This window comes from Rhinopithecus roxellana, chromosome 15 (assembly GCF_007565055.1).
Source record: "Rhinopithecus roxellana isolate Shanxi Qingling chromosome 15, ASM756505v1, whole genome shotgun sequence".
Lineage (NCBI taxonomy): Eukaryota > Metazoa > Chordata > Mammalia > Primates > Cercopithecidae > Rhinopithecus > Rhinopithecus roxellana.
The window spans coordinates 60,985,386-61,006,010 of NC_044563.1; the positions used below are offsets into that span (position 1 = coordinate 60,985,386).

The following is a 20,625-nucleotide window of genomic DNA, read 5'->3' on the forward strand; positions in this document are numbered from 1 at the left end:
ACAAGACATTCCAAAATCGTCTCACAATTTCAGCCTCAGCCTTTGAATAAATTGTCTCCAAGATTCCCTTGTGGTCAATAGCATTTAGAAAACAAGTTTGAGTAGTAGGTGTTCTCATTGTCTTTTCTTTTTCTTTCTTTTCTTTTTTTAAAGATCTATTTATTATTATTTTTTGAGACAGAGTCTCACTCTGTCACCCAGGCTGGAGTGCAGTGGTACAATCTCAACTCACTGCAACCTCCGCCTCCCAAGTTCAAGCGATTCCCCTGCCTCAGCCTCCCGAGTAGCTGGGATTACAGGTGAGCACCACCATGCCTGGCTAATTTTTGTGTTTTTACTAGAGATGGGGTTTTGCCATGTTGGCCAGGCTGGTCTTTGTTGCAGGAAGTTGGGGACCCCAAACAGAGGGACTGGCTGAAGCCATGGTAGAAGAACATAAATTATAAAGATTTCATGAACATTTATTAGTTCCCTAAATTAATACTTTTATAATTTCTTATGACTGTCTTTACTGCAATCTCTGAACATAAATTGTGAAGATTTCATGGACACTTATCACTTCCCCAATCAATACCCTTGTGATTTCCTATGCCTGTCTTTACTTTAATCTCTTAATCTCATCATCTTCATAAGCTGAGGAGGATGTATATCACCTCAGGACCCTGTGATGATTGCATTAACTGCACAAATTGTTTGTAGAGCACGTGTGGTTGAACAATATGAAATCTGGGCATCTTGAAAAAAGAACAGGATAACAGGAATGCTCACGGAACAAGAGAGATAACCTTAAACTCTGATTGCCGGTGAGCCAGGCGGAACAGAGCCATATCTCTCTTCTTTCAAAAGCAAATAGGAGAACTATCGCTTAATTCTTTTTCTCAGTAAGGAATATCCCTGAGAAAGAGAAAGGCCCCTGAGGGTAGGCCTCTGAAATGGCCCCTCTGGGGGCCACTGTCTTTTATTGTTGAAGGCGAAGGGATGAAATAAGCCCTGGTCTCCTGTAGCACTCCCAGGCTTATTAGGATGAGGAAATTCCCACCTAATAAATTTTGGTCAGATAGGTTGTCTGTTCTCAAACCCTGTCTCCTGATAAGATGTTATCAATGACAATGCATGCGGAAACTTCATTAGCAATTTTAATTTTGCCCTGTCCTGTGGTCCTGTGATCTCGCCCTGCCTCCATTTGCTTTGTGATATTTTATTACCTTGTGAAGCATGTGATCTCTGTGACCCACACTCTATTCGTGCACTCCCTCCCCTTTTGAAAATCGCTAATAAAAATTTACTGGTTTTATGGCTCAGGGAACATCACGGAACCTGCCAACATGTGATGTCTCCCCCAGACACCCAGCTTTAAAATTTCTCTCTTTTGTACTCTTTCCCTTTATATCTCAGACCAGCTGACACTTAGGAAAATAGAAAAGAACCCACGTTGAATATTGGGAGTGGGGTTTCCCCCGATAAGTCTTGAACGCCTGACCTTGAGGTCCTTGGCCTCCCAAAGTGCTAGGATTACAGGTATGAGCCACTGTGTCTGGCTAAACTTTTATTTTAGGTTCAGTGGTACATATGCAGGTGTGTTATATAGGGTAAATTGTGTGATGCAGGAGTGTAGTGCACAGATTATTTTGTCACCTAGGTAATAATCATAGTACCTGATAGGTAGTTTCTCACTCTCCTTCCACCCTTCACTTTCAAGAAGGCCTGACGTCTGTTGTTCCCTTCTTTGTGTCCGTACATACTCAATATATAGCTCCCACTTATAAGTGAGAACATGCAGCATTTGGTTTTCTGTTCCTGTGTTAGTTCACTTAGGATAATGGCTTCCAGCTCCATCCATATTGTTGGAAAGGACATCTTGTTCTTTCTTATGACTGTGTAATATTCTATGGTATATATATATACCACATTTCCTTTATCCAATGTATTATTGGCAGGCATTTAGTTTGATTCCATGTCTTTGCTATGTGAATAGTGCTGCAATGAACACATGTGTCTTTGTGATAGAATGATTTATATTCCTTTGGGTATGTACCTAATAATAAGATTGCTGGATCAAATGGTAATTCTGTTTTAGGTTCTTTGAGAAATCGCCGAGCTGTTTTCTACAATGACTGAACTAATTTACATTCCCACCAGCAGTGTATAAGTGTTCCCTTTTCACTGAAACCTTGCCAGCAACCATTATTTTTTGACTTTTTAATAACAGTCATTCTGATTGGTGTAAGATGGTATCTCTTTGTGGTTTTGATTTGCATTTCTCTAATGATTGGTGATGTTTAGTGTTTTTCATATGCTTCTTGGCCACGTATATGTCTTCTTTCGAAAAGCATCCTTGTCCTTTTCTCACTTTTTAATGGGGCTGTTTGATTTTTGCTTGTTATTTAAGTTCCCTTATTTGTTCTAGATATTAGACCTTTGTCAGATGCATAGCTGAAAAATTTTCTCCCATTCTGTAGGTTGTCTTGTTACTCGATTGGTAGTTTCTTTCACTGTGCAGAAGCTCTTTAGTTTAAATAGGTCCCATTGATCAATTTTTGTTTTTGTTGCAATTCCTTTGGTGTCTTCATCATGAAATCTTTTCCAGGTCCTATGTCCAGAATGGTATTTCTTAGGTTATCATCCAGGACTTTTATAGCTTTTGGTTTTACATTTAAGTCTTTAATCCACCTTGAGTTGATTTTTGTATGTGGTATAAGGAAAGGGTCCAGTTTCAAAATTCTGCATATGGTTAGCCAGCACCATTTATTGAATTGGAAATCCTTTCCCCATTATTTGTTTTTGTCAACATTACCAAAGATTAGATGGTTGTAGCTGTATGGCATTATTTCTGGGTTCTCTGTTCTGTTTCATTGGTCTTTGTGTCTGTTTTTGTATCAGTATCACACTACTTTTGTTACTATAGCCTTGTAGTATAGTTTGAAGTTGGGTAATGTGATGCCTCCAGTTCTGTTGTTTTTGCTTAGGATTGCCTACAAAGAGGAAATTACCATTGACCCCACAGATATAGAAACAACTATCTATGTACACAAGTTAGAAAACCTAAAGGAAATGAATAAATTTCTAGACACTTACAACACTAGCATTTTTTGTAGTGCTGGTTTGGTAGTGTCAAATTCTCCCATGATTTATTTGTCTGAAAAAGACTTTCTCCTTCATTTATGAAGCTTAGTTTTGCTGGATACAACATTTTTTGCTGACAATTACTTTGTTTAATGAGGCTAAATATAGGATCCCAATCCCTTCTGGCTTGTAAGTTTCTAACCTCTTATTAGCCAGGTTGTTACAGACAGTGGTAATAGCTGAGATCATACAGTGACTTTTTCCTTCCTGGGCACAGTATTATTCTACTGAGAGGTGGTGTGATGTCCTGAGTTTTTTGGCCTCCAGCTGGAAGGTAGCACTTGCAAAAAGCACCAGCTGTGGCATTAGTGGTGTGATTTGAGCTTGCCCTAAGTTGCCCAGGGGAAGTATTTTGGTTTCTCAGGGGGTGAGTGGAGACATAAAACTCCCAAAAGTTTATGTCCTTTGTGTTAAGCTACCAGGGTGGGTGGAGAAATATCATCAGGTTGGGGTAGGGTTAGGTGGGTCTGAGCTCAGACACTCCTTGCGTGGGGCAGGTCACAGCACATGTGAGAGGGGGTGGTTCTCAGGCCAGTAAGGTAACGTTCCAGAGGGGAGTATAACTGCATCTGCTGCACAGAAGAGTTTGCAAAGGGAGTGGGTAGTAGCAAGCAGCAGTAAGCCTCACCCAGCCCCCACAGTGTTGGTGAGGCTGGTCTTGCTCCCACAGTGCCACACTAACAGCACTGGGCTTAGATCCAGATAGTCTGCGTGCAGAACTCAGACCTGCCACAGGACATAAGCTTCCTTGCAGAGATAGCAACCATGGCTTTCAGGCCAAGTCCCTCCCTATCTGCCTACAAGGCTGGGTACCCAGGACCTGAGCTGGTGTCTGCAACTCACTTTCTGCTAGCCCTGGGGTTCTGTTCAGGGAAGTTCATCCCTGTAGGGAGACCCCCTGAAACTATTGCTATGGAATAAAAGATGAAATACTCCTGATTATTGTAAATACAAAATTGCATGCAGGATTGTGTAAAGACAATGCCAGGTTGGGCTGCCAGAATGAGCCAACAGCGCATGATGTGCTTCCCCCTGCAAAGAGCCTATGAATGGACGTGCAGTCAGGGAGGTTTCACATCACCAAGATTCCTATCCCAGAAAAGCAGATGTTCATAGCTCTGGGAATGGAATGTGACCCTTGTGGAGAGCCTATAAACGGACACATGGGGGACACCTGTCCATATGGATGATAGGGCTATAAACGCCCTCATCTTGCCACGGCTCTTCCAGGCCTCTTTAGGGTTAAGGTAAACTCCCTTCTGAGAATTTCTGGTCTAACTGGTTGTCTAGCTTCACATCCTGTTTCTACGGATTGTTTGTAACCAGCTTTTGCTGCAACTGTTACTGCTGATTAATATCTTGCTAATCATAGGTTATGGTAAGACTGTGTTTCTGTTTTAATGCTCTGCTAGAAATGACTGATGCACACACTATATTGTAAATTCTTACCTCTGTAAACTATACCTCTGCATAAAGACGTTATGTTAAAGAATAACTTCATCCCCATGTGAACATCTCACTTCATAATCAAATGACCCTAAATCCCTCACTAACCTACCCCCACCCTCACTAAACTTAATAGTAAATGCTGGTATATCCAGTGCATTGTTGGCACTGTGGGACCAGAAGACGGTGACCCCCTGGACCCAGCTTTCACTATCTTGTGTGTGTCTATTATTTCTTGACCTGCTGATCTGCCTGGGAACAAAGAGAGAGCCCCGTTGCATTGTGGGCTGCTGGCCAGATCCTGTAATACATCCCCACTCAAAATGATATCACAAAATTCAGTTGGAAGTTTCTTTCATCCCGTGACTCCTCCCTGAGTTCACTGGCTAACTTCCCTGAGGGCCACTGTGAGATATAGTTAGGAATTGCTTCCCTAGGCCCATGCTGGAGACTGGGAATGCCTATAAGTCACTTCCCATGGCTGCTTCTACATTTTTATTTCACTCTGCTCCCTAAATTTGTTCCAGCTCTGGGTAGAGGTAAGGCCTTCTCCCATGGTCTGGATTTTTAGATTCCTTGGTGGGGATGTGTGCTCAGAGGCAGGCTTTCTCCTTCTCACACTCTGGAAGCTTGTTTTCACCTGTCTCATGGAGTAGGCTGCAGCCTGCCACTTCTTTCAAAGGGTCTGTGGATTCTTTTGGTTTTCCTGGTAAGTTCTTGCGGTGCTTCATGGAAAAACGAATTCCCAGTGTGAATCTCTATCCACTATTCTGTCTTTCCAAGTAGGAGAGGCATGCTCACTCTGCCTCCTATCTGCTATCTTGAGAAAAACAAACAAAAAGCAAACAAACAAACAAACAACAAATGACTGTCACCACTTTTATCCAACATTATTTTAGAGGTTATAACCACAATAGTGCAAGAAAGACAAATAAAAGATATTCTGGTTGTTATGAATATATATAATTGTTTTTATTTGCAGAGGATATTATAATGTATCTAAAAAATCCAAAGGAATGTACATAACAACTACTAGGACTAATGAGTGAATTTGGCAAGGTCATTGGACACTAATTTAAAATATGCAAATAAATTATATTTTTATATGAAGCATCAAGTAACCAGAAAATACAAATAAGAATATTTTATTTACTACAGAATCAATGTTTCCTCAAAATATCTAAGAACAAAGTAATGCAAGGTCCCCAGATGGAAAACTACAAAATATTGCTTTGAAAAATTAAAGCAGACTTAAACAAAAGATGAGAAATATCATGTTCATGTTTTGGAAGATTCAATGTTGTTAAGATTCCAATTCTACCCAAATTGTGTATAGATTTTATGCAATCTCAATCATATTCCTTGCAGGATTAAAAAAAAACTTACAAGTTGATTCTAAATTTTGTATGGAAATGCAAAAGCCCTTGAATACCTAAAGGAATCTGGAAAAGAAGGACAAAGTTGAAGCATATACTCTGTGATAAAGAAATATTTACTGTAAATCTTCAGTAGTGTGGTACTGGCATTAAAAAGAGCCAAATAGATTAATGCAATGGAATAGAAAGCCCAGAAATAAAACTCACAGAAACATTTGATTTTTCAACAAAGTTACCAAAACAGTTCAATGAATAAGGATAGTCAGATTAAAAAAATAATTCTAGAAAAACTATATATCTAAATGCAAACAATCCCTACTGTTACCACAATATTCATAAAAATTAATTCAAGAATGATCATAAACCTAAAAGTAAAGCCTTAAACCATGACATGGTTAAAGGGAAACACTGGAGAATATTGCTGTGACATGAAGGTAAGGAAAGGCTTTTTTTTTTTTTTTTCCAAACCAGGTCACAAAAACCAATAACCATAAAGAAAACACATTTGTAAATTAGATCTTATTGAATTTTCAATATCAGATCTTAAGAAGCTTCTCTCATTAAAAGATACCATAAAAAATAAAAAAGGCAAGCGACAGCCCAAGAAAATATATATTCATTGAACATGTACCTGACAAAGAACTGGCATCCAGAATACATAAAATATCCTATATTCAATAATAAAAAAAAAAGACATGCACTAAAAAATGGGGACCACATTAGAAAAACACCACAAAGAAGACATGCAAGTGGACATACACATAGAAACATGTGCTCAATATTTTTGATCATTAGAGAAATGCAAACTAAAACATGAGTGAGATACCATTAGACTCCTACCACAATAGTTAAAATCATAAAGACAGATAAATATTGGTGACAATGTGGAACAATTAGAATTCTCATACAATGTTAGTGTCAGTGTAAAATGGTACAGTTACTTTGAAAGAAGTTTTGGCAGTTTCTTGGAAATGAGATGTATACCCTCCATATTAGCAAGCAACTTCAATCTCAGGTATTTTTCTAAAAGTAATTTAAACATATGTCCCAAATAAATACCCTTGACCTCTATATTAAAAGTTAGGATTCTCCAAAGAAGCAGAACCAAGAGAGTGTGCAATATATATACCTATATATGTATATATATTTGTGTGTGTGTAATTTAAGGAATAAAATACATATACATATAAAGTATATATGTCTCCATAAAATATGCATACACATAAATTTTATTACTATAATATAAATATGTATTTATATATAAATATATATGTATTTTAAGGAATTGGCTCACATATGTATGGAGGCTGGAAAGTCCAAAATCTGCAGGATAGGCCTGCAGGCTGGAGACTGAGGAAAGAGTTACGTGGCAGCTCCAGTCTGAAGACAGTATGGAGGCAGGATTCCCTCTTCTGTGGGGATCTTGGTCTATTGTGTCTTAAGACCTTTAACTGATTGGATGAGACCTACTCACATTATAGGGTGTAATCTACTTTCAGAGTCTACTGATTTAAATGTTAATCTCATCTGAAATAATAGCTTCAAAGCAACATCTAGACCAGTGTTTGACCAAATATATGGGTACTATAGCCTAGCCAAATTGACTTGTTGATAAAATTAATCATTACAGCCTCCATTAGCGAGAATGGATACATTCATGCAATGAAAGACAGCTCATCATCATCAACAACAAAGCATAAACAAGAATTTTTATTGTGCTCCTCTCTCATTCAAGTGGGAGTAGAGTTCTGTATAAGCTCCTTATATTGTTTTGACTGGAATTCTGTGGCTTTACTATCACGCACAGACACAAATAAAATTCTTAAACATGAAGTTGTTTCTCTTTTATAAATATATATGTACAATTTACTTGAACTAACTAAATAAAAATAAAAAGATATAAACATAATATAAAAGGGGATAATTTTATCAGCAAGAGGAGCTTTACTTAATAAAATAACTGAAAGTTAAGTGTAGGTTTACTTGGTAGTCAAAAGTATAGAATGTTTTTCATAGTTGACCTTGACTCACATAAGTTGTGCAAATAGATTTTTAAAAAGACATTCAAGTATTCTCATTTCAATATTTCATACATTATTATTACAAATTCCAAAGTTTAAATGACTAAAAATATGGTATATATTTAATTTCGGTTTGTCTAATCTTTTGTAATAATCAGTGTTTTAAAATAATAAATTAATTTCTCATTACTTGTGCTGACTGAGATGAAATTAATACTTGTCAATTCTCATGAAATGGAAATAGGAATATTTGTGCAGTGATGCTAACAGTTTATTAATTGAAAAAAGTACACGTGCCCACCTAATCCTGAGATGGTGTTGTGGAGGACAAGGTGGTATGGGCAGGGTTGGACAGCCATAATGAAGTGACCCAAATGTATAGGTCAGACAGTCAGAGAGAGAGAGAGTTGTTAGAAAGACAGCTCTAAGTCTGTACTCCCTGGGAGAGTGCTAGTTGTTCCCCCACCGAGGCTTCAGGAAAATGCGTAAATATCTCAGTTCCCTGGCCCCCATCACTCCAAGAGTCTTATTATGACTAACCCCATTTTAGCCATGAAAACTCCCGCTGAAGCGGAGTGATTTTTTATTGTCATATGATCAAATTTTAGGGAGGGAAGACCTGTTCTCTACTAGATATTCTGGGGCCTAAAATAGGTGGTTGAAAATATTAAAACCTTTATTTTTTGGAGTGAAATAAACACAGTCGGAGATAATAGAACTGTTGTGGGTTGAAGCCATTAATACAGGCTCATAAGAGTCCATCGTGTCCATTTCTTTCAGACCCATATTCAGTGACATCATGGAGGTAGCTGGAAGTGGGCCATGATGGGAGTACATACATCTTAGAAACTGGAAAACACTAGAAATCAGGCTTTGTTTTATTTTATTTTATTTTATTTTATTTTATTTTATTTTATTTACTTGGTGAGCCTATTTACCTGCGCACTACTGGACCAGAGTCACAGTTATAAAATGTCCCAGGAGAATGGAAAGGGCTATTGTGCAGGGGAGAGTGGGGGAACTGGGTTTCATAACACCCTAGCTCTTAGTGCCAACACACCGTGAGTTTTCACAGGTAAGGTTCTATGTTGGCCCCACATTCAAAATTTAGGATCAAACTGAATGTTGAATCCTAAACATTCAAAGTATTTAAAGGGGTTTATTCATGACTTCCTTCCCCTGGTCCTCATCACACCCATCCATCCGTCATTGGGTTGTTTTGTTAAATATTTTGGAATTTACACTGTGCCTTGGTTTTCACGGTGTTCTAGGTTCTGGCAATTGACACATAAAAAGACAATACTCAGACCACAGAAAGTTTACAATCAATTAGGGGGATAATGAACAGGTAATCAATTATGATGTTATCCATGAGATAGGTACTCTGACATTAGATTCTTTTTTTTTTTTTTTTTTTTTCTTTGAGGTGGAGTCTCGCTCTGTCGCCCAGACTGGAGTGCAGTGGCCGGATCTCAGCTCACTGCAAGCTCCGCCTCCCGAGTTTATGCCATTCTCCTGCCTCAGCCTCCGGAGTAGCTGGGACTACAGGCGCCCGCCACCGCGCCCGGCTAGTTTTTTTTGTATTTTTTAGTAGAGACAGGGTTTCACCATGTTAGCCAGGATGGTCTCGATCTCCTGACCTCGTGATCAGCCCGTCTCGGCCTCCCAAAGTGCTGGGATTACAGGCTTGAGCCACCGCGCCCGGCCTGACATTAGATTCTTTACGAAAGCAAGATCAGGGGTAACTTATGGGGACATGTCATGCAGACAGTGAGAAGTGCTCTGAATAGGGGTAATTCTTTCAACAGCACAAAGTAGGAAGATTGATATGAATTTTCTAGCATGCTGAAGGTGTCTAGATCAAGGCTGTGAAAGCCTTCATGAAGGATTTAATAAGTTTCTTAACGTGATCTTGGTTAGACAATCAACCATTTTAGTACATAGAAGTTCACTTGCGGACCAGACCTTAATCCTTTAGCTCCTTAGCTCTATTCTCTGCCTTCTATTAGAAAAATTTTCTTTGCCACTCCTTCCACCTATTGACATATTACACTATCTTCAGGGGTAACTGCAGATATACACTCATTCATAAACACTTCACAAACTCAGAAAGCATTACTCCTTCCCTTGTGTTACTATATAAATAATCGTACAAAAGATATTAACTTAATAATTATATTTTCATTCATTATTTAAATGTTTACCTTGTTTTTGTAATCAAGATCTCATTAAGAGAATGAACCATAACTTATTCATCTTTATATATATAACATAGCTCCTGGCATCCTCTGAATTGAATGGGATCAGGTAGATGCCAAAAGTGCTGGTGATGTCAAAGAAAACATTTGAGTGTAATCTGCATTTTCCATCTCTGTACATTGATGGTGGAGTCATAGGTGGTCTTGCCAGACATGGCTACCTTAAATCATACTGGTGTTAGCTACACAGTCTTCCACTTGCTGGGCATCCCAGGCCTAGAGGATCAGCATGTGTGGATTTCCATCCCCTTCTTTATTTCCTGTGTCATTGCTCTGTTTGGAAACAGCCTGCTCATCTTCATTAGCCTCACAAAACGCAGCCTCCATGAACCCATGTACCTCTTCTGCTTGTTGGCCAGAGCAGACATTGTCCTTTCCACTGCCACAGTACCAGAAGTGTTGGCCATCTTCTGGTTCCATGCTGGGGAAATCTCCCTTGATAGTTGCATGGCTCAGGTTTTCTTCCTCTCTTCTACCTTCATCTATGAGTCAGGGAACTTGCTGGTGATGGCATTTGATCGCTATATATTGCCATTTGTTACCCACTGAGATATACCACTATTCTTACACATGCCCTTATTGGGAAAATTGGTGTGATTATATTTCTGAGAAGTTATGGCATAATTTTCCCCATATCTTCTGAAAAGACTGACTTTCTGCAAAAATAACATCCTCCTGAACACTGCCATTCTGCTTTTCTTTTCTGTTTTGTCCTGATTACTGGTCATAGAGATTTTTCTTTTTATGTTTACTAGTTTTTTATTTTATGCTTTATATTATGATAAGAAAACTATAGAGACTACAGATAATGTTATTTTTTTGGAAATATTTTCCTTGTTTTATGTTATCCAGATAACGGGAACAACCAATCACTTCTCTCCAGTTAGGACTTGGGCTGAGTCAAGGCCAAATTCAGTTTTAGTCAAATGAGTCTTTGTTTTAGACACTCTTATTCCTGGGAAAAAACCCTTCAGAAATTTTGATTAAGACTCTGAAAAGCCCTTTTCTCTTCCATTTTAAAAATCCCTATGGAAGATTCAATACTTCCTTTCAGAAGTCTTTTAATTTGGTATTTAGACTCTATTTCATGTAGCTTTAACATTTGAAAAATTATGGAAAGGAGAGGATAGAATACAGTTTAGGCATGCCCCCTGACCCAGGTAGGTCTGTCTTTCATAGGAATCACAAGAAATTTCATAATGTATTCCAGAATCTCTTGACTTAGTTCCTCAGCATCTAGTGTGCCCACAGTACTCAGCAAATGTCTCACAGGGAAAAATAGCTCTGCATTTGAGACCTTCATGTTTCAAAATTTTTACTACAGTCCTGTATAGCCACTAAAATCTCTGCTGGTTTTTCTTTCCACTAGTAGAAACTTTCTTCTTGGGCAAAGAGTGATCCTTAGCACGTGTCCAGAATCAGCAAATAGTCCTGGGGAGGAAAAGGGGTTGGCAATTGTCAAGTTGCTTTTGAATAGTTCTCAGCTCTCTGATGGCTTAATATGTAATTAAATATTTGCAATTTATTTGTCTTTTTCTGGTTGTCATAATGGAAACATTATCATGCCATGTCCTATTATGTTATACCCAAAGCAGAGGATTTCAAACTGGTTAATGTTTGCCTTGATGATATAAAAATAACAAATGAATAATATTTAGCTTGAAGAGAACAAATGTTTATGCTTTTGGACAAATAAGATATATTATTTCTACTTTCCCATCAAAACACAAAAAATTATTACAGATTTTTTTCACTTATATTTTGAGATTCGCTTAATTCTGGATTTTAAGTATTCCCTAACTTTAGCATTTAGTATTAGAATTTATATTAGCATTTATATAATGGAAAATGAATATGGAAAATGAAATGCTTTCTTTAGTCTTACCTGAATTGAAAATAAACACACAGCAAATGTACCAACTTACACTAGCATTTTAAAAGTAAACATTATGTTTCTGGAGTAAATTTTGACTCATTATATTTCTGGACATAAAATAAAAGATTATACGCTTGGACATAAATTTTGACTGAACATTTTATTTTTCTCTTGTCATACATTATTTTTATTATATCTATAAGACAGAAGCATTAATTAGTATACTAACTATCTTGTATAGTGTGCTTCTTACAGTTACATATTTTTCTCCCAAAATGCTAATGATTTTAAAGAATATCAGAAATTTCCAGACTTTTTTATTTCTATCAATCCTGTTAGTGAATTTAGTCATTTCTATGACTTTTAACAGCCTACAATTTCAATCAACAATTTTGTTGTTTCTCCTGAAGAGAGTGTAATGGTACATTGTGCTGTACTTTATGTCATAGAGCTTTTTTCACATGGGAAGTAATAGTGCAATTTGTGGTTTTATGTTGTCAATGATTGTTTTTCTCTCCTCCTCTTGTTTTACTCTCTCAGGAGCATTTGAAGATAGTTTACTGTTCTGTCCTTGAATTATCTTCTCAGTTTTTATAGTATCAACTTGCTCCTATACCTCCCCAACAAGTTTCCAAGATTGAATCAGAAAAAAATCTATAAATCATATCTTCAAATCTTAACATTTGCATACTTGACCCTACATGATTAGATTTCTATTCACCTCATCTACTTTACCTTCTACTTCACCTCCACAAATACTCTGCTACATCTCTTTCTATTCTTTGAACTCTTTGATCTAATTTTAGAAGTTGGCTTCTTGAAATTTCTTTTTCCTGTGCCCCAAATACTGTCATTGCCTATTTTTCTATGGCTTACTGCTTATTAGATAAGTTTCAGTCCACACATCCTCTTCTCAGTGAAAAGTCCTCTGACCAGCCAATTTTGATTACATACACCCAAATAGGGAATGAAAGATTTTCAAACCAGAATTCATAAAAGAACTATATCACAGGTCAACCTTTGATGAATGGGAGAGTTTAGTCACCCATTCTCAGATCGGGCAGCTGGGTCCTAAAATAAGATTTGAGTATTTACGTTAATCTCTTTAGAGATACCCCGGCTTTATTTTAACCTTATTAAAATGTTGATTATTTTGCCTAAAACTAATCTGTACCCTAAATCCTATAATACCTAAATCTTTTCATTTGTTTGGTGAGACACCCCATTGCTCCTCTGGTCTCCCTCTTTGCAATTAGATAAAAACAAAAACAAAAACAAAAACCAAGACAACCCTGAATTTGTTGGATGACAAGCTTCTCTCTAAAGTCATAGATTGATTGGGCTGGGATAGTGTCATTGATATCTAACCTTCTACTCCGTTCAATATTCTACCCATGCTGCATTTTGTTTTGATAGCTAAACATTGCCATGGGTACTTTGATTGTGTACTTCTAGCTCTTGGAAGAAGACCATCATTTCTGCAGAAATAAAACTTCATTAAGAAATTTCTCCATTGGCCGGGCGCGGTGGCTCAAGCCTGTAATCCCAGCACTTTGGGAGGCCGAGACGGGCGAGTCACGAGGTCAGGAGATTGAGACCATCCTGGCTAACACGGTGAAACCCCATCTCTACTAAAAAATACAAAAAACTAGCCGGGCGAGGTGGCGGGCACCTGAAGTCCCAGCTACTCGGGAGGCTGAGGCAGGAGAATGGCGTAAACCCGGGAGGCGTAGCTTGCAGTGAGCTGAGATCCGGCCACTGCACTCCAGCCCGGGCAACAGAGCGAGACTCCGTCTCAAAAAAAAAAAAAAAAAAAAAGAAAAAAGAAATTTCTCCATTAAGAAATTATAATTTTCATTATATAAAAATTTATGATTTAAATTATAATATAACTTACACTGGCATCTTAATTTGAAAAATTTTTTATTTAATTATTTTTAGCACAGATGATCCTAGTTTTCATAACATGTATTAACAATTTGTATGTATTCTACCTGGCCAAGAGCATGTCAAATGTAAATAAGAAAACTTCAAGAATCTATCCCATATAAAAAAGTAACATAGAGCACATACAAAAATTTATGAATAATCATGTTTATGACAAATTTATTGATACTGGCAAATCATCTGAAATAAATATTCAATAAGAATCTACAGGTTGGCTAAAATGATATATTTTGTAATATATTGTTTATGTGAAAATCTGTTAGGCAGTATTAAATAAAGTTAAATAAATATGTGAAGTTCATTTTGTACCAAAGGAAATTTCTTGTCATGTAACATTAAGTAAAAATATACTAATCATTATACAACATAGAAATACATGAAAATATGATTAAATAACAAAATGTTTTCTAATATTAATACTTATTTTTATAAGTGTAATTGTTGGTAATTATAACATTATTATATTATATTTTTAGAGAACATATACTGTTGGAATATTACATATATCAATTTAAAATCTAAAATAAATGGAATAGGGAAGGAGTAAGTAATGAACTTACATTAGAATCAGAACAATTCCTGAAGTTATAAAGAGAAGGGAAACATCCAGATATGTGACTTGACTACATAAAATGTAGGTCCTCCTCTATAACTAGACTTAAAGAACAAATAAAATAAGGAAATCCTTGTATAAAAAGATTACTGTTTGGGAAAACTGTAAAATGTGAAATATAGTAGATGTTAAATATGAAACAGTTACACTGGTAACTAATTACGATAAACTCTTAAATTTTTATAATTTGCAGTTAGTTAAAATATGTTTCAAGTATGATAAATACTTGTTAGAAATATGTGTAAAAATAATAGGGTATAAATTATTGAAATAAAAATAAGTTTGATTTCCAAATACATTTAAAAGTTCAAGTAAGAGATAAACAGAATTGTACCATAAACACAAGAGTCAAAGAGGAAATTCTTTGTGCATTTAAATATTTTCCAAATAGTCTACAATGAGAATTTCATACTTTCACTTTTTAAAATGAAAAATTATTTTCTTGATTTAGTAACTATTATGTTAGTAACGACAGTAGATGCAGTAGATACCAGAAAAACAACAAACATTCACACACATAAATGCTCATACACATGAAAAACATATACCAATATACATTACAATTTATTAACAATGGATAAGAACATCAATAACTGGTAACCTGTATAATCATTTTATTTCCATTATTCTGTATTGGCTATTCTTAAAGAGTGATGATGATTTATCCAAGTAAATAAATAAATTTTATATTATTTTATTATAAAAAGGTTCAATATACAGAAAATTTTTAAAAAATTTATGATGACCAATTTTATGTCAACCACCAAGATTCTTCCATTAAATTTTACCTCTACTTGCTTTATCATATAGATGTTCCTTGATGTATGATGAGGTTATGTCCCAATAAAGTAATCATAAGTTGAAGATATTTAACGTAAAAATGTATTTAATATACATAATCTATAAGTCATATTAAATCCAAGTAAGACTACCCCAATATGAATTGTAATCACACTGTCAAAGTTCAAAAATAAAGATTCTGAAAGTGGCAGGGGAAAGAAACAAATAACTGATGAAAGAAATTGAAGGGGACACCGAAAAGAAATGACAAGATATTACATGTTCATGGATTGGAAGAGCCAATATTGTTAAAATGTCCATACTACCCAAAGCAACCTACAGATTCAATGCAATCACTGTCAAAATATCAATGACATTCTTCACACAAATAAAAAAAAAAATCCTACAATGTATACAGAACCACAAAAGAACCAGAATAGCCAAAGCTATCCTAAACAAAATGAACAAAACTGGCAGAGTCACATTACCTGACTTCAAATTATACTACAGAGCTATAGTAACCCAAACAGCATGGTACTGGCATGAAAACAGACACATAGACCAATGGAACAGAATGAAGATCACAGAAACAAAACCACACACCTACAGTAAACTCATTTTTGAGAAAGGTGCCAGGAACATACACTGGGGAAAAGACAGTTTCTTTAACAAATGATGCTAGGGAAACTAGAGATCCACATGCAAAAAAAAAAAAAAAAAAAAAAAAAAAAAAGACTGTATCACTGCATCTTTCACCATATACAAAAATCAAATCAAAATGGAATGAAGACTTAAATCTAATACTTCAAGCTAAGAAAGTGCTACAAGAAAACATTGGAGAAACTCTCCCAGGCAATGGTCTGGGCAAAAATTTCTTTCTTTCTTTTTTGTTTTTTTTTTTTTTTGAGACAGAGTCTCGCTCTGTTGCCCAGGCTGGAGTGCAGTGGAGTGATTTCTGCTCACTGCAAGCTCCGCCTCCCGGGTTCATGCCATTCTCCCGCCTCAGCCTCCCAAGTAGCTGGGACTACAGGCACCCACCACCACCCCCAGCTAATTGTTCTGGGCAAAAATTTGTTGAGCAATACCCCACAAGCACAGGCAACCACAACCAAAATGGACAAATAGGATCACATCAAGTTAAAAAACTTCTGCACAGCAAAAGAAACATTCAACTAAGAGAAGAGACAACCCACAGAATGGTAGAAAATATTTACAAACTACCTATATAAAAAGGGGTTCATAGCCAGAGTATACAAGGAGCTCAGACAACACTATAGGAAAAAAGTCTAAAAATCTGATTAAAAAATAGGCAAAAATTTGAATAGACATTTCTCAAAAGAAGACATACAAATGGCAAACGGGCTTATGAAAAGGTGCCTCCTATGAAAGCAATAGCATTGCTCATCAGAGAAATACAAATTAAAACTACAGTGAGATACCACCTCACCCCAGCTAAAATGGCTTTTATCCAAGAGATAGGCAATAACAAATGCTGGTGAGGCTGTGAAGAGAAGCAATCTCTTGTACACTGTTGGTGGGAATGTAAACTAGTATAACCACTATGGAAAACAGTTTGGAGGTTCCTCAAAATACTAAAAATAGAGCTAGCATGGGATCCAGCAATCCCCCTGCTGGGTATACACCCAAAAGAAAGGAAACCAGCATATGGAAGAGATATCTGCACTCCCATGTTTATTGCAGCATTATTCACAATAGCCAAGATTTGGAAGTAACCTAAGTGTCCATCAACAGATGAATGGATAAAGAAAATCTGGTACATGTACACAATGGAGTACTATTATTCTAATATTCAGTACTAATATTCAGCCATAAAAAGAATGAGATCCTGTCATTTGTGACAACATGAATATAACTGGAGATCACTACATTAACTGAAATAAAGCTTGCGAAGAAAGACAAACGTTGCATATTCTCATTTATGCTGGATCTAAAAATCAAAACAATTGAGTTCATGGACATAGAGAGTAGAAGGATGGTTACCAGAGGCTGGGAAGTGTAGTGGGGGTGGGGGAGGAGGTGGGGATGGTTAATGAGTACAAAAAATAGAATGAATAAGATCTACTCTTTGATAGCACAAAAGGGCGATTATAGTTGATAATAATTTGATTGTACATTTGAAACAACTAAAAGAGTAAAAGTGAATTGTTTGTAACACAAAAGATAAATGCTTGAGACGTATACTTCATTCTCCATGATGCGATTACTATGCATTGCATGCCTGTATCAAAACATATAATGCACCCCATAAATATACGCACCTATTATTTATCCACAAAAATTAAAAATAAAAACAAATAAAAGAAGAAACAGCACCAATATACAACCTACCATTGTACCTCAAGAAAACAGAAAAACTAGAGCAAATGCAAAATTAGTGCTGCTTTTTTTAAAACTATAAAACTAGACTACTTTATATTGTTTAAAGATAAACAATGGAAGGGGTGCACAAAAAGAAGAGTTGATTTGTTGAAAAGATAAACAAAATCGACAAACTGGTAATTAAGAAAAAATTGACAAACCAGTAACTAAGAAAAAAAGAGAAAACTCAAATAAATAAAATGAGAGATTAAAAAGGAGACATTACAACTGATATCGCAGAAGTCATAGAGGATCATAAGACTATTGTGAACAATTATACACCAAATAATTGGGAAATAGAGAATAAATAGATAAATTCCTGGAAACATAGTACCTACCAAAATTGCATTATGAATAAATGGAAACCTGAACAGACCAATAATGTGCAAGGAGATTGAATCAGTAATAAAAAGTATGCCATCCTAAAACCTCAGTATGGCACAGTACAATTTTGTCAAATATTTACAGAAGATTTACTACCAATTCTTCACAAAATATTCCAAAAAACTAAAGAGGAGGGAATTATTCCCAACTAATTCTACAAAATCAGCTATACTCAGACACCAAAACCAGACAAGGTTCCAAAAACAAGAGAAGAAAAACTACAGACCAATATCCCTGAGGATCATAGATACAGTGTTCCTCAATAAAATGCTATCAAACTGATTTCAACAGTATATGGAAAAGATTGCTCACCATGATCAAGGGAGAAACATCCTAGGAATGCAAGAATGGTTCAAAATATGAAAATCAATAAATGTGAGACATTAAATTAACAGAATGAAGGACAAATATAATCATTTTAATAGATACTGAAAAAGTGTTTGACAAAATTCAACACTCTTCATGACAAAAACTCTGAACAAATTAGGTGTAGAAGGAATGTACCTCAACACAATAAAGGTCATATATGACAAATCCTCAACTAACATTATACCCAGTGGGGAAAAGTTGAAAGCTTTTTCACTGAAATCGGGAACAAGACAAGGATGCCTACTGTCAGTACTTGTATTCAACATAGTACTGGAAGTCCTAGCCAGAGCAATTAGGCAAGAGAAAGAAGTAGAAGACCCTTTCATTGGAAAGGAAGAAGTTAATTTTTCCCTGTTTGCGAATAGCACTATCTTATATGAAGTGTTATTCATATAAAGACACTACCAAAAACTATTAGAATATGCAAATTCAGTAAAATTGAAGGATAAAAACTCAACAAAAATATTAGTAGTCTTCTTACATGTTAGTAGCAAACTATCTGAAAAAGAAATCGAGAAAACTATCCCATTTACAATAGCTGCAAAAATAAAATAAAATATCTAGACATAAATTTAACCAACAAGGTGAAATATCTCTACAATGAACAACAAAAAAAGAGCAAAACACTGATTAAAGCAATTGAAGAAGACACAAATAAATGAATATTATATATTCATAAATTAGAAAAATAATATCGTTAAAACATTTATACTACTCAAAACTATATACAGATTCAATGCAATCCCTATCAAAATACCAATGACACTTTTTTACAGAAATAGACAAAACAATCCTGAAAGACCTATAAAACCACACAAACCCCCAAGTAACCAAAGTAATTTTCACCAAAAAGAACAAAGTTGAAGACATCACATTAACTGGCTGCAAAATATGCAATAAAACTATAGTAACCAAAACATCATGGCACTAGCATAAAAACAGATACATTGACCAATGGAACAGAAATAGGGAGCCTAGAAATATTTCTATGCACTTAGAGACAATACATTTTCGACCAAGTAAGTCACCAAGAACACATATTGGGAAAAGGATAGTCTCTTCAGTAAGTAGGATACGAAGAAGTGGATATTCACATGCAGAATGAAATTAGACCCTTATCTCACCTTATATATAAAAAAAGTCAAAGAAGATTAAAGCCCTAAACATAAGACCAGAAACCATGAAACTACTAGAAGAAAATACAGGGGAAAGGCTTCAGAGATTGGTGTGGGTAAGGATTTTTTTTGGATATGACCTCAAAATCAAAGATAACAAAAAGCAAAATAGACAAATGAGATTATATTCAAAGAAAAAGATTCTGCACAGCAGAGAAAACAATCAACAAAGTGCAAAGACAACCTATAAAGTGGGAGAAAATCTGTGCAGTCTATATACCTGATATGGCATTAATATCTAAAATTTATAAGGAACTCAACTTAATGGCAAGAAAACAAACAACCCTATTTAAAAAGGGCAAAACACTTGAGTAAACATTTATCAAAAGAAGACATACAAATGGCCAATAGGTCAATAGGTGTATGAAAAAATGTTAAACATCACTGATGATCAGGGAAATATAAACCAAATCCACAATGAGATATCACTTTGCACCTGCTTAATGGCTACTATCAAAAAGACAAAATAACAAATAGTAAGGATGTGAAGAAAAATGAACTCTTACACACTGTTGGTGGGAATGTTAATTAGTACAGACATTATGGAAAACACTCTTTAAGGTCCTCAAAATATTAAAAATAGAACTATCATATGATTCAGTAACACCACTATTGAGTATATATCCAAAGGAAATAAAATCAGTGTATCAAAGAGATATTTGTGCTTCCATGTTTATTGCAGCACTATTCACAAAGGCCAAGATATGGAATCACTCTAAGTGTCTATCTACAGATAAAAATGGATAAAGAAAATGTAGAATATATACAAAATGGAATACTATTCAGCCATCCAAAAGAACACAATCCTGTGAGTTGCAACATGTTTGAACCTGGAGAGCATTAAGTTAAATAGAGGCACAAAATGACAAATGTTGGAT

The 20,625-nt window shown here is 35.7% G+C and overlaps 1 protein-coding gene across 1 annotated transcript in view; it reads left to right on the forward strand.

Annotated features, from left to right (window-relative positions):
* Positions 1-10,377: 10,377 nt before the first annotated feature.
* The window catches only part of LOC104665214 (olfactory receptor 52B4-like), a 30,395-nt gene continuing 20,147 nt past the window's right edge, over positions 10,378-20,625 (forward strand). Inside the window, exon 1 of the mRNA XM_010366976.1 lies at positions 10,378-10,620. Coding sequence (XP_010365278.1) covers positions 10,378-10,620 — 243 coding nt within the window. The remainder of the gene's footprint in view (positions 10,621-20,625) is intronic.